Source organism: Pelophylax lessonae (assembly GCF_965119305.1).
Source record: "Pelophylax lessonae genome assembly, chromosome: 11".
In the NCBI taxonomy this organism is placed as follows: Eukaryota; Metazoa; Chordata; class Amphibia; order Anura; family Ranidae; genus Pelophylax; species Pelophylax lessonae.
This window is the reverse complement of record NC_138778.1, coordinates 62,993,394-63,007,258: the sequence shown is the minus strand read 5'-3', so window position 1 is coordinate 63,007,258 and position 13,865 is coordinate 62,993,394. Positions and strand designations below refer to the sequence as shown.

The window sequence follows — 13,865 nt, the reverse complement described above, 5'->3', positions numbered from 1 at the left end:
AACACACTGAAGGACCACTGCCAAAACAGGGAGGCAAACCATCAGGGAAGCCGCATCCAAAGAGGCAACTGCAGCCCCTGGACCAGCTGGTCGGCCAGCTCGGCAAAGGCAGGGGGAGCCGTTTCCTCTCCAGGTAAAGATGTAGGAGCTTCACCCACTTGGTCAGTTTCTGACACTAGGGCAATAGTGAATACCGGCCTCAGTGCCGAACTAGCCAGAGTGTACATATGGCAGGCCACAGTCTCTGCCTTCCGGTCAGCAGGATCCTTAAAGGCAGGGGACTCTTCAACCGGAATCATGGTTGCCTCGTTTAATCTGGAAACTGGAGGGTCCACCACCAGTTGCACAGTCCACTTCTTTAGAAGGTACTCCACATAGGGGTAACACCTAGTAAAGCGCTTAGGGACCCCACAGGGATAATTTGGTCATCCACACTCTTTAGCGACAATTCTGTCAAAATAGACAGGAAAAGGAAACACCTTTGCCGCTTTGGATGGTTTGTGAGTGCCAAAGGGCACCTGCGCCTCCATCACAGCTTCAGCTGCATCCTCCATCTTCAGGGTCTCACGCACATATACAATCAGTGCATCCACCAGCGCCTTTTCGTGTGCGGTCGCAGACGTGGAGGAATTATCCTCACTATCCAAGGATTCCAGGCGCATGGTTGCAGACCCAGCAGGGTGACCCCTGTCTGTGGCAGCTGAATCAGATTCAGGATCTGATGAGATTGATGAGGTAGGGGAAGGGGGGGGGGCACTTTTTGCTAGCCTATCACCAGCAAGCCACCTCCACCCGGGACACAAGGGACTCCAGGACTGTCGTCAGTGCATGGATGGTTGGGACCTGGAGGGCCCCGCAGCCTCAGAGAGGGGATCAGGTGGGGAAATGTGCTCCAACGACTCCATGAGTCTCCAGGGGGACACCACAAAAAGCGTAAAACACTGCTAAGGGACAAGCCCCACCATGCTGGCAGCACCACCTGGTCGCCAGGCACAAAGCGATCCTCAGCAGAGAGCGAGAGGACCCCACCACACTCCCCATCCACAGAAACAGGCACCTGCAGTAAGCATGAGAATCTGCACTACACGTACGCTGATCAGGAAGTAAAATGATCCAGGAGACAGCACCAGGGGATGAGAAGGGGCTCCCACCACCAAAATTGCCACCCACAGGGCCCAACTGTCATGATCGCCGCCATTTCCAATGGGAAACTACATGAAAATGGCCACCGTGTATAGAAACAGACAGGCTACAACAAAATGGTGGCACCACAAGGCTTACAGGGACCCAGGAGGGAAGCCAGGCAGGCACCGCTCCAGACAGAACTCCCCTCTATTGAAATGGGTGGGGGGGGGGGTCGGCCAGGAAGAACGCTGTGACTTGGGCATACACACAATAGCTCCACAGGAGGGATTTCCTTATCAACACTTACCGTGTGGATAGGGGGAATCTAGAGATTTACTTTCCTGCAAGCAAAGGTTGCAGGTAAGAAAATTGCACCAGCTATGTCTGGCTTTAATTAGAGCCACTGTTCGCATTCTTCTGCCTGAATGTTGGCTTTCCACAGGGCACTGTGTTTGTAGGTGGCAGGACATAAAAGAAGTCATAGCTAGACTAGATTTAGGTCCAAAAATATGGAAACTCATTCTATGGATCACATTTTTAAATAGGCTTTAAAGGAAACCTGTCAAATGAAAAACATGGAGGCTGCTATAACTGGATACACCTTTTGAACATGCTATTCCTCCAGAAGCTATGCTGGCCATTTTGTTCCCAGTATTTCCAGTCCTGGCTTTCCTGATTTACTGTACATACTTGTTGAAAGTCAGAAACTCAAAGTAAGGAACATCATGAGTCAAGATGATAGCTGGTATACACTCAATATTGTAAAAGGGGTCAATTTACTTTTGTTGCCAGTGGTTTTGATGTGAACGACTGTGTGTGGACAGCAAATTTACACTGTTATACAAGCTGTATACTCACTACTTTACATTGTAGCAAAGTGTAATTTCTTCAGTGTTGTCACATGAAAAGATTTAATAAAATATTTACAAAAATGTGAGGGGAGTACTCATTTTTGTGAGATACTGTATATATGTCTCAGAATTTGTGAAAAGAGCCTTATAATCAATTGGATAATCTTCAATGTTTTGTATTCTTAGCCCCAATATATCCAATCATTTCACATTGTACAAATTCAGGTTGACCGATTCCATGTAAACGGATCATAAGGCTTCTAATACACTCTATAGCACAGTACATCATCTTTCAACAGGCAAATACAAACAAAACCGCAGTTTATTAAGTTTTAAGAAGCTTTAACATTTTCAAAGCGTCTTTTGGTGCAATTCATTAACAAACACATTCTAGGAGAGAAAAAAAAAAAAAAAACATAAGCCACAACATTTTCTTGTCCTTAAATTTTAGTTTCAGACATCATAAAATGCCAACATAATAAAAACAAAATAAAAAAACACACACCACAAAAACACATTTTATTCAATAGCATATTTGGAGAGATGCCTGTGTCCTTCAATATCATATATATATATATTCTTTATATATATATATTTATAGAAATCTTTTCACATGGAAGAAATGTTCATATGTTGACTACACACAGACCTCTCCCCCATTCAGCAAGAAGTATCATATAAGGCTCTATGAGCATCTGAAGGTGTCAAACCATGTAATCTTCTGAAGGGGGAATTTCTGTGAAGTGGCATTTTTGCATTCTTTTATTTTTTACTTCTCACACTACATGACAAAGTGCTATTTAACATCTCTCCTGTCAGGAGGCAATCTAACAGCAAAGTTGTAGGTCAGTGTTTTTAATTCCACTCCCTGGCAGGTGACAGTAACGCTCATCTTCCAAAAATAAGTACAGTTTTGATATTGTGTAACAGATTAAAGGTAATTTATAATGGCCATACACGTAACACAACAGCTATTCCAAATCAAAACTTCTAAGGGGTAAAAGAGCCCTCTTATTTGGCAATTTATTCAAGAAACCATTTATTTTTTGTTGTCAATAAACATCTATGTGGAAAATCAATTTCAACCAAACTGATCTTTATTGCGTCTCGCAATTTTTGTTTTTTAAATGAAAAAAAAATAAAAATGTAAATCAAGTCTGCGATTGTTTGTGGTTACCTGCATGGCCAGCATTGCCGTGTTTCTGTAAAGAGATCTGGAACATGAGCACTGTCAGTAGCCACCAAGGACTGGAGGAAACACTCTTGTAGAACACTCTGCCAGAAAAATGGATAGCTTTACAACACCTGCTCTTACCAAAGTAGAGCATAGGAAAAAAAAAAAAAAAAAAAAATCTAGTTTACTGTTCTTCCTAAAGAATTCCTGCAGATGTTTGCAGATTACAGAGGAACTGCAGGTTGATGTCACATTTTCGCATTTGCTCCTACACAATCAGTATGGTGCACAGCCCCTGGTGTGCTTACATCTTGCTGCCTGCCCTGTACAGTAGAACATGTGTATGAACGATTAACCCTTTTTTTTGCAGCTAAAGAGTTAAAGGGCAAAAATTTGAGCAGAATTTTTTTTATATCTTTGGGACAATTTTGCATCCAAAAGAAGTGAATGAAAACAACATTCTTCACAGAAAGAAACTTTGCCAGTCTCTACTCTTATTGTGTTTGTAAACCATTTATAACTGTTCCTCCATCTAGCGTGAAAAAAAAAAAAAAAAAAAAAAAAAAGAAAAGCAAAAAAAAAAGCGCACAGCTATGTGCTAGAAATATCAGCAACATAATGCACATGTGTTACCGGTTACTCAGACAGCCAAGTAAAAAAAAAAAAAGTTAACTAAACACAAAACCAATGACCCACTTGGGGTGCCCAAATATTAAGGATTGTCCCAGTGCCTGTAACAGACAAATTCTAACTCTGAAGATGAAAGAGGGGCTGTGCCCTCCCATGTCACAGTCTGTTTTCCTGCCCATCCAAGGGCAGTGTATGGCAGACAGAGGTAGCATTATGAAATAACACATAAAATATTATTGATTCAAAGACCCCCTCCCCGCAACACAGAGAAACTGGAGTTCAAATACACAGGTCGTACTGTCTGAAGTAATTCCCCCTGTCTGCTTTGCCAGAAGAGCGAGAAAAGGGTGTTTCTATAGATGTAAAGGGAAACAAAAATAAAAAAATCATTCTCGTTTCAAAAACCAAATAAACCAAAGCAAATTGTAGCTCCTGTCTCAGACTTGGCTTGTGCATAGATCAGGATCCAAAAAAAATAAAAAAATTGCTCCAGTACCTCAATGGATTGAGGCCCAGCTGGTACTGAAGGCATTTAAAACCATCCCTGCTGCAACAACCCACAAGGCAGAACAATTCATGGGCCATTCTAGCAGAGAGGTCTGACACCAGCTGAAGCAGAGATCCAACCCACACATATGATAAAACTTCAATACCTATTCCCTCTTTAAGTCTATCCTGCCCTCTTATTTCAGTAAGACCAGGATGCACCCCCAAAGAGTCAAGAAGGAACAGGAAATATACAAATTCTTTGAAGTTACAGGCGATGTCTGTCTGAACAATGTTTATCCCATCAGCTTGCGGAAAGGTATCTTGTTCTATTTTATTTCCTTAACAGAGACCCAGGAAAATCACGGTTTGTGTTTCAACATAAAGCAATATTTCTTTTTTTTTTTTTCTTTTTTTTTGTATAACATATAAAGCACTCTTGAAACATTTCAAGTCCATTATTTGGTAAATATGTAACTGCTACAAACAGGAATTGTTTGTCTTCCTCGGTTACGTTTTCAGTTCTTCCCCCTTAAGATTTCAGTGCCTGGAGTTGGATAATCTCTTTTCAGTTTATTTTTTTTTTTTTTTCTTTTTCATAAAAATACAATGAAATGGTTGTGTGGCGTTTTACTCCTCTGGAAATGTCACATTTTCCTGAGAAAGATATCCACGATGTGCAAGATTGTGACAAAAAAAAAAAAAAAAAAATCTTTAAATTTTCGCTTATCGATGAAAAGAAATGTTTGACAAAAATGTAAAATATAAAAAAGGGAAAAAAAAAATTAAAATGTTGCACAACAATGGCTAAAGTTATTCTTTAATAAAACACTGGTACTTTCCCCGAGGTGTAAAGGAATTTCTATTTAAAATTTGAAAATAGATTTTTTTTTTTTTCGATGGAAGATTTTTTTTTTTCAGTTTTTTTTTTAGTTTTTCTTTTTTTTTTCCTTTTACTTTTTCATTTTACTTATTTTTGGAGAAAAGCAGAAAAACAGAAGATTTCGAAATAAAAAGTTTTGTAAACAGGTTAGAGCCAAGACTGGCATCTGCTATTAGATGCAGTTCAAAACCTGCATAAGATGCAGTGTTGCTTTATGGGTTCTGCTTGTGGCGACCGCCCAGCTTTTTTAGTCCTTTAGCTACAGCAAGCTACCACAAATAGATGCAAGTCTCCAGTAATATGCATTACTTCCCAATGATAAATCAATGGAAAGGTAGACAAACATTTGTAAGTTTTCTTTTTTTTTTTTTCTTCAGACATAAGCACAAGGTAAATGTTTTTTTTTTTTTCTTCACAAATAAGTCCTTGAGTAAACATAGATACGTGTTAGCACTCCCTCTCTTCATACATTTCGTTCAATTTTCTATTCAGTTGGGTTAACTGCAAGGTCTGGATGAGGAGTTAAAACTTCAGTGCAAAGTTAAAAAGAGGACAAAATGTAATAAAAAGGAAATAAGGTACTTTAAAGTAAGAGAGAAATGTCTGTTTCTGTGTATGTGCACAGGGATGGACTTTAGATGGTTGTAAAGGCATAAAGAAGTTATTAGAAAAAGGAAAGACTTGCTTCCATATAAATTTTTCTGTGCACGCATTTTTCATATTTCTGCCTCTTCCCTATGGATACAATTTGATGTGTCTCTCTGCAATTGCATAAAACTTGGACAATCAGGGTTGGATACAAGCCGAATTCCCAAATTAAATCCCATTAGACGGTGTCGAACTGCTGTTTTCAAGTATATCTAACAGCTGATATGATTCTTCTGAGTGTTGCAGGGATCCAGATATTTATAATAGATATAGAAAGGAAGAAGGAAAAAAAAAATGGAAAAATAAAGGAACTGACAGGAGCAGAGGCTCTGGAAAAAAAGTTATGTGCATAGGCAGATCCATGGGGTAATCAAACTAGAGCCATCTTTCCGTTGTTTCTGTATCAATACTAATCCACCCAAGTGCGTATACAGAACTGCCGGAATACGCAGAGCTTGCTGCTGCTCCCCATTTGATGGGCTCTGGCTGATGTGCATATAAGTCCAAGGCTTATTTAAATAGGCTTTTTTTTGTTACTCCCATCCCCTATTTCCCTTGCCCCCAAACTAACCCTCTTCATTCCCGTCAAATGAAAGTGCCCTTGCGTTCTAGTCCCAGCAGAAGCAGCGTTGATCATTTTTTTTTCTTTTTTTCTTTTTTTTTTCTTAACTCTTTGAACACTTTAAAAACATAAAAAAAAACAGCTTGACCACATCTACTAAGTGACTCTTCGCCTCTCTCCTCAACCCTTCCTTTCCCATCCCTCCCACAATCCCATACTGTTACTTGGAACAGTTCTCAAGGGTGCAGTAGGGAGGATGACCAGGAAAAGATACTGCATGGAGAGAAGACATGGGGCCTGAAGAAGTTGAATTCCTCACAGATCATGGACTGGAAAGATTGGATATTATTTGTCTTGAAGTTTTTCTTTTAGTGCTGATGATTAATAAATTTATAGAACCGATGTCCAATTTTCTTTCACATGGATTCCCCACTCAGCAAATCTCCTGGTAACAGAGTATTGAGAGGTGTTGGACTGCGAATGATCCTGGCATCATCTGATCCAGGTGGGCCCCACAAGCTGCTGGAATACTGTGGGACTCCACCCCATAGAAGATCGTTGCCTCCCTTGGCACTCAAACAAGAAGGATTCCAGTGCGCAGCGTCATTGCGAACCAAGGTGTGTGAGCCCCCGTTGCCACCCAGCCGAGACTGACTATTCCCAGTGTTAGACTGCCAACTGGAAGTGGGGGTCATAGGTTGCCCTTGTGCCAAGAAACGGTTTACTTCTTCTTCGCCAGCGAATTCTGCCAGAATAGTAGTGTTACCCAGGACACACCTGTACAAAAGGCAAAATAAAGGTAAGAAAATCATGAAAAGCATCTATACATTCTGATTAAATAGCAATAAATGATTAATAAGCTGAAGTGCATTGTAAAAAAAAAAAAAATATATGGACAACCACAGATGCCATATTTCAAAGGATATAAATTGCCTAACATGCCTACTTATTTGGTCTATATAAAGAAGACATTGGTCGGGTAAAAATTCACTGCAAAGGGAAAAACAAAACATAACCCCCCCCCCCCCCCTATTAAAAGAAAAACCTGTGCAACACCACCACATGCATAATGATTCACTAGGCAAGATGAATACAGAAATTGCAATGAAAGATTTATAGAGATAAGTGGTGCACCGAAATGAAAATTCAGGATGCACTTGGCCGAAACGGAAAATGACGTTTTTTAAAAAAATATATATACTTTTATAAATAATTGTATTATATTCAATTTTAATTAACATAAATTTAAATGAATATGAATTTATTGTTGGCAACTATTGGCACCTTTTGAAGCGGTGTTAAAAATCCTGTTTGCTGCATTTTTGGTGCATATTTAAACAGCACCTCCCCATTGAAAAACACAACAAGAACGCATAAAAAATGCACCGGTGTGTTTTGAATGCATTTTTTTTTTAGTCACATGACCTGCAGAAAACACACCATAAGCACGGTAGAATCGCGGTCATTTTTGGCAGCCATTGTCCGCATCTTTTTTGCTTTTAGCATAGCGCTGAACAAACCTATTTTAGGGAGATACATTTTGAAGTTTCGGTGCATCACTAAACGATATAAATGATAACTTACATATGTAGAGACTTCTGTGCCTTGGCAGCCTCCTCCTTTGAGCTGTACCTGACCACTGCATTGCCTTGAGTAAGGTTCAGATGGAATGTTATCAGCGGACCATGTTGAAGACACAGCGTTCTCAAGGTGGAGCCATCAATCTGTTGAATATAGGTCAGAATAAAAAAAATTGCAATACATGAATCAGAGAAGTGACTAAATGGGGGGGGGGGGGGGGGGAGATTTTTAATGGAGCTACATTGCAAGTTAAAATTGCCCCCAAAGCAGAAACTTGGGCTAAAAACAATTATGGTCTATATACAAGAGCCATGTTGTTTATTCCTATTTGAATCTGTGTTGTCGGTGTGGTAATCCAGCAAGAAACAACTCCAGCCCTTCTTCTGTGGAGGAGTTTCCTTTAATAATGGCAGGGCACTATCATCTTCAAGTGCAGCGTTACCGATCTTGTATTCATACAGCCTATCCCCCACTTGTAGTTTCACTCATCCAGGCACAGCTCTGCTCTTTGTACAGGCTATATGCCACGCAGTGGTAACATGATCGGTACTTTTACAAGGTAATATCTTCATGTACCAAGACATTTAGCACACAAAGAGGAATTCTAGCATTTGTAGTTACTGATGTTTTTATGAATGTTTTTGTGCCCGGAGTTTAGTTTTTGGTCAAAAACTGAATTGAGCCCCATGCTGACAATTTGAAAAAAAGATACTAAGAGCAACCAAATACTTACCTGTTAACCACAGTGGTCTCCTAGGTTAGTCGGGCCTAATGCTTTCCCGCTACCTATGCCTTTCCACTACAGCCAAGGATAAGATCTGTGCATAAAAAGGGTGACTGGCTGCTCAGACAGATTTGAATGTGCAGGTAAGTAAGGAGGAAGCGGTGGAATAGTCAGACCTAGAAACAGACTGCTCTGGGTTACAGGTAAGAATTTGGCTGCTTTTTCAGGTAGTACAGAGCACAGAAGGAAGAAGTACGTATTTGGCATTACGTATATTAAGAAAGAATTATGGACTTGGGGTGAAATGGATTTTTTCTTACTGTAAAATCCTTTTCTCTGATGTTCACTGACAGACAAAGTTCCTTATCTTCTTGACTCTTGGGTTTATTCTGCCCCCTACAGGAGTAGGACACTAGGCAGAAAAAAGTATGAATACGCCTATAGGGCAGTCCCAGGGGGTATACTCCCACTTCCTGCTATAGCTTGTCAGTTTTGTAACAAGCAGTGTCAGAAGAACATAAAACCCAACTCAATAGAGGGGTGGGTACTGTGTCCATCCGTTTTAATCAGAATAAAGGATTTTGACGGTAAGACAAAAATCCAGTTCTCTTTCGTTCACCTGACGAACACCGCTCCATATCTTCTTGACTCTTGGGACGTCCCAAAGCAGTGTCAATATGAGGGGTGGGAAGAACACAGCAGGGATCAAACTTCCCGGAGACTAATTGTAGCCAACCAGGTAAAAACAGGAGCTCAACCAGGAAACAACTGGAGCTCATCTGACAAAAAATACACCCACATAGCAGAAAGAGGGAACCGTTTAACCCCTACAGGGACTCACCAACCCCTACTTAGATGCAGATTCAAGTGTCAGGCTGCACGCCGTGCGGCGATCAGAGAGAAAGAAAGTTTAGTAAACTGCCACTAGAGGCCACCACCGATTCACCTCTCCTTAGGCTTTAAGAACATGGCTGCGATGATAGCAATGGGAAAGAAAATGGCCACCAGACTACACAAACATGGCCGCCGAGATATACAGCAGCCATCCACAACAAAATGGTGGCTACACGCAGCTCCCTGGACCCTCAGAGGACCACAAGGTACCTGTGGACAGTAAGGGGGGACCCCCAAATACCTGCGTTTGCGCAGCCAGCGGCACGCTCCTCCCCCCCCCCCCGCTCGACACCCCCACATAAAAACAGACATGGCCGTCCCAGGGAGAAAGGGTAGCTAGGCATGGGTGAATGAGGGGGCTTAAAATTGGAAGGGAAGGAGACTCAGGAACAAAAAATAAAAAGAAAAAATTTCAGTTTAAAAGGTAAAAAATGCTAGGACCAGAGATCCCAGCAAGGAATTAAGTCCTTACTCCTGACTAGGCAGAAAAAAACTGACGAGCTATAGCAGGAAGTGGGAGTATAACTCCTGGGACTATCCTATAGGTGTAGTCAAACTTTTTTCCGCCTAGTGTCCTACTCCTGTAGGGGGCAGCATAAACCCAAGAGTCAAGAAGATATGGAGCTGTGTCCGTCAGTGAACGAAAGAGAGAAAAACATTTATACTCACACCAAGGTAGATGCAGCAACTATCCTCCGTCAGCTCGGCAGTGAGAACTGAGCGATCAAACACCGCTGATTGTGCAGTTCTTCCTTCCGCTCCAAGTAGAGAGCCGGTGACTGTCAGTCACCGGCTCTCTGCCCTGTCCCATTAGCGCCTACTGGAGTGCTTTTCTGTGGAGGGGCAGAAAGGGGCTGGCTCAGGCTCTCAGTTGATCATTGAGAGGCTGGGCCAACTGCAGGTCCAAGCATCTGGGTGGATCTGGACCATATGGTCAGGATCTTTCCCCGAGTCTGGACCGACAGTGATGTCAGCTGACAGCAGACTTTAGCTTGTTGACGGCTGAAATAGAATCACAGGAGTGTAGAACGAACTGCATTCCTGTGACCTACAGGAGATGTACAGCCAAAAAAACTTTGACTATACTTCCTCTTTACTGGAAGAAAGATGTACACTGCTCAGGTGGATCTATATCCACAATCAATCGTGGGTGCTGGACCTCGGATCACCACCACAAACAGGAACATGAAGAGAAAGTGTCTGCACACCAAAGTAGCTAGTAGTGAACAAGCACACTGTTGATCGTGTGAAACGCATCTACCATTTCCATTCTGTAGTACCTTGTATCCATTTACAATAAACCCTTTTCTACTATCAAGTCATCATTTGGTGTGTGGCCACTTTCTCTTCATATTCTTCCTCTTTAAAAAGTACCTATTACAAAGGAATTCTAAACATTTAACAGATCTTTTCTGTACAGAGGACTAACCTAGTCTGTTGCATGGTCAAAAAAGGATTTGGGAACTGCTTGAAAAAACTATAAATTCACACCTCTCTACAAAAAAACGCAATATGGAAAAAAACAAAACCAAAAGAGACACATATACTTCTCTCTAGGGTGGACTGAATAAAAATGCCCAAAACCTAAACTGCATTCTACAGTGGGCACACTAGGGTGATTGAAAACAATGACTTGTCATGATTTACACCTATTACCCAATATAAACATAAGCCAGGGCAGGAGCATGTATGTGATTGTGTATTTACCAGCTAAACAGACATGCTTGAAGACTTTAAAAATACTAACCAAAAAAAAAAAAATCACAAATCTACTAAATTAAAATACGTTTTATTGCTTATAAACAGATGATAAAGTGAATCTGCTTTGCCCATATCCCTTACCTATACAGCACATTTACACACCTTCCCTTTGGTCCTTGCACCTTTAATTTAGCTTCTGGGAGTGAAGAGTTACACCTGGTATTTCTGGGTATGAGGGAGCATGCGACTTAGGCTGCTCCCTTCAATGTGACTAGCCACTGGTCTCTCACAGAGTGGTCAGATGATGGAGGGACAGAGTCATTTGCTCTGTGTAAGCCCCACGTGCCAGCTTGGAATTTACTTTTTTTTTTTTTTACATTTACTGGGCAGGATTAACAGGGTAGTGAAGGGAGGGCAACTAAAGGCAAGCGCTGAGGCCAGTATTTCCTTTGACTGTATAAGAAAAGCACAGGTTTACTCCAAGTATATTCTACAAATATTGAAACTACCTGTGGAGTGAGGTTACGCAGGACCAGCCAGCTGCTTGTTCTTCCTGAACTGTCTGTGCTCCAGGTGGAACCTGAAATGATAGCGTACAGCAGTAAGAACCCGGGGAACAGAATATTAGAATGTTGAAGGTAGCTAACATGAGATACCTTGGTGGCCATTTTATATAAGCAGTAAGAAACACACAGTCATACCTGTCGAATAGGAGCTGGTCCAGCCCAGCTGATTTGAGCCCCAGGCAGAGGAGGGTTTGGCATTGGTTAGCCCAGGTGGCGGTCTGGTTGGGGCTGTAGTGTTTCTCGGTACCTTCCACAACTCGTGAGACAACGATGCTTGAGTGTGGGAGATAGGGCTAGATGACCAATTGGACTTTATATCAGACAGTTTAGCTAAAAATGCAGAGAGAAATTAAAACAAAATGTATTTTAGAATTGTAACATTATAGTATATACAACACTATATAAAATAAAAGCCCTAAGCTAAACCTGCCAATATAGTTGAAGTTTATAATGTTTTAAATGGCAGCTGGGAATACGGATTTGATTATTCAATGTATCAAATCCTCAGTTTATACACAAGTCCGAAAAATGTAATACTGACCACATTTCATACCAATATGATATCCAATCATGGTCCAAAGTGCCATTCTGTTCTCTACGTATGAGAATCTTTTCATTTTGTCACTTTAAAGTGGAAGTACAGCCTAAAACCTAAATAATCCTCTGCAATCATTAATGTAAGCCGAGTTCAGCCTTATGTGTCAAAATGAAAAAAATCCCAGTATTTCTACCTTTATTTTGCAGTATTCAGTGCTGTCACATGACTTCAATTCCTCTTCCTGCTGAGTCCAAGAGCAGCAGGTGGGTGTGGTTACTGAAAGCTAGTGACATCACTTCCAGGGAGGGACACTGTTCCTGTGTAGCCAGTGTATAGAATGGGAGGAGCTGATCATAGGTTCCCGCCCAGTGTTCTCTCATCAGTAAGGATGCATTGTACATCCTAATTCATGAGAAAATCAAGAAACAAAGAAGACTCACCAACACAGGACACCAGGGGGGGAAGGAACTGTCAGTGTAGCTGGAAGTGGCCTGGGGTCTCAGTCTACAATGATCATAGTACAGGCAACCACACTACGTCTACGTTTCCAATAGTGCGACTAATCAATGGTACCCATTCCCATCTATGCGACTTTGAAAATAAGCGACCTTGAAAAGGTACCTGCACTACTTTGATGCGACTTTGATCCAGAGAGAATAAAGTTGGGTCACAGTCGCACGCTAAATCGCAATAGTGGAAACGTAGACTAAAGCTCCCTTTCCACTAATGCGACTTGTCATGCATCTTTGAACACACAAAGTCACATGACAATTCACAGACCATTGATTTCAATGGCACCCGTTCCCATCTATATGGCTTTAAAAATGAGTGACCTTGAAAAGTTACCTGCACTACTTTGAAGCAACTTTTGATGCGCCTTTGATCCAGAGAGTGTAAAGTTGGATCAAAGCTGCACCCAAGGTCGCACTCTATCCTAGTGGCTACCTTTCACCTTTAGAGTGTGACTTTGATGCTACTTTTGATCCAGAGAGTGTAAAGTTGGATCAAAGCAGCACAAAGTAGCGCAGGCACCTTTTCAAAGTCGCTGATTTTCAAAGTGGGAACGGGTGCTATTGAGATCATGGGCTGTGACTTGTCATGCGACTAGGTGTCCAAAGTAGTAGCATGACAAGTCGCACCAGTGGAAACGGAGCCTAAAACTCATTACTTACATGTAATGAGCAATAAAGATCGATATGTATCCTTTTAAAAACTTTCAAAAATGTTCCTTTGTACCTTATTTCTGTCATATATTGCGCCAGTCGTGTGACCTCCCTCTCTCTCTCAGGAGAAGCTGCTAGCCTAAACAAGGTTATTAAGACAGGAGGCGATCATGGTGAAGGATAGGAGGGATGGGGGTGGAGCTGGGCAGGTTTAGGCATGCCTGTCTAAGAAAGACCGACAACCTTTTCAGGAAGTGAAAGGCAGCTTAGCAAATTCAGATAAAGGGAGATAGCGTTGTTGGTAAAGAAAAATAAGCTGATTGTTCAGCTTAGATAATA

The 13,865-nt window shown here is 41.4% G+C and overlaps 1 protein-coding gene across 3 annotated transcripts in view; it reads right to left on the bottom strand.

Moving 5' to 3' along the window:
* Nucleotides 1-4,831: 4,831 nt before the first annotated feature.
* Nucleotides 4,832-13,865, bottom strand: part of LOC309566747 (trinucleotide repeat-containing gene 6C protein-like) — a 456,012-nt gene continuing 446,978 nt past the window's right edge. For all 3 annotated transcript variants that reach the window (XM_082272022.1, XM_082272023.1, XM_082272024.1), the window contains 4 exons: nucleotides 11,961-12,155; nucleotides 11,769-11,839; nucleotides 7,944-8,083; nucleotides 4,832-7,136 (listed from right to left, as the gene is read on the bottom strand). In XM_082272022.1, the coding sequence (XP_082128148.1) occupies nucleotides 6,776-7,136; nucleotides 7,944-8,083; nucleotides 11,769-11,839; nucleotides 11,961-12,155 (767 nt within the window). In that variant the 3' untranslated portion in view covers nucleotides 4,832-6,775. The remainder of the gene's footprint in view (nucleotides 7,137-7,943; nucleotides 8,084-11,768; nucleotides 11,840-11,960; nucleotides 12,156-13,865) is intronic.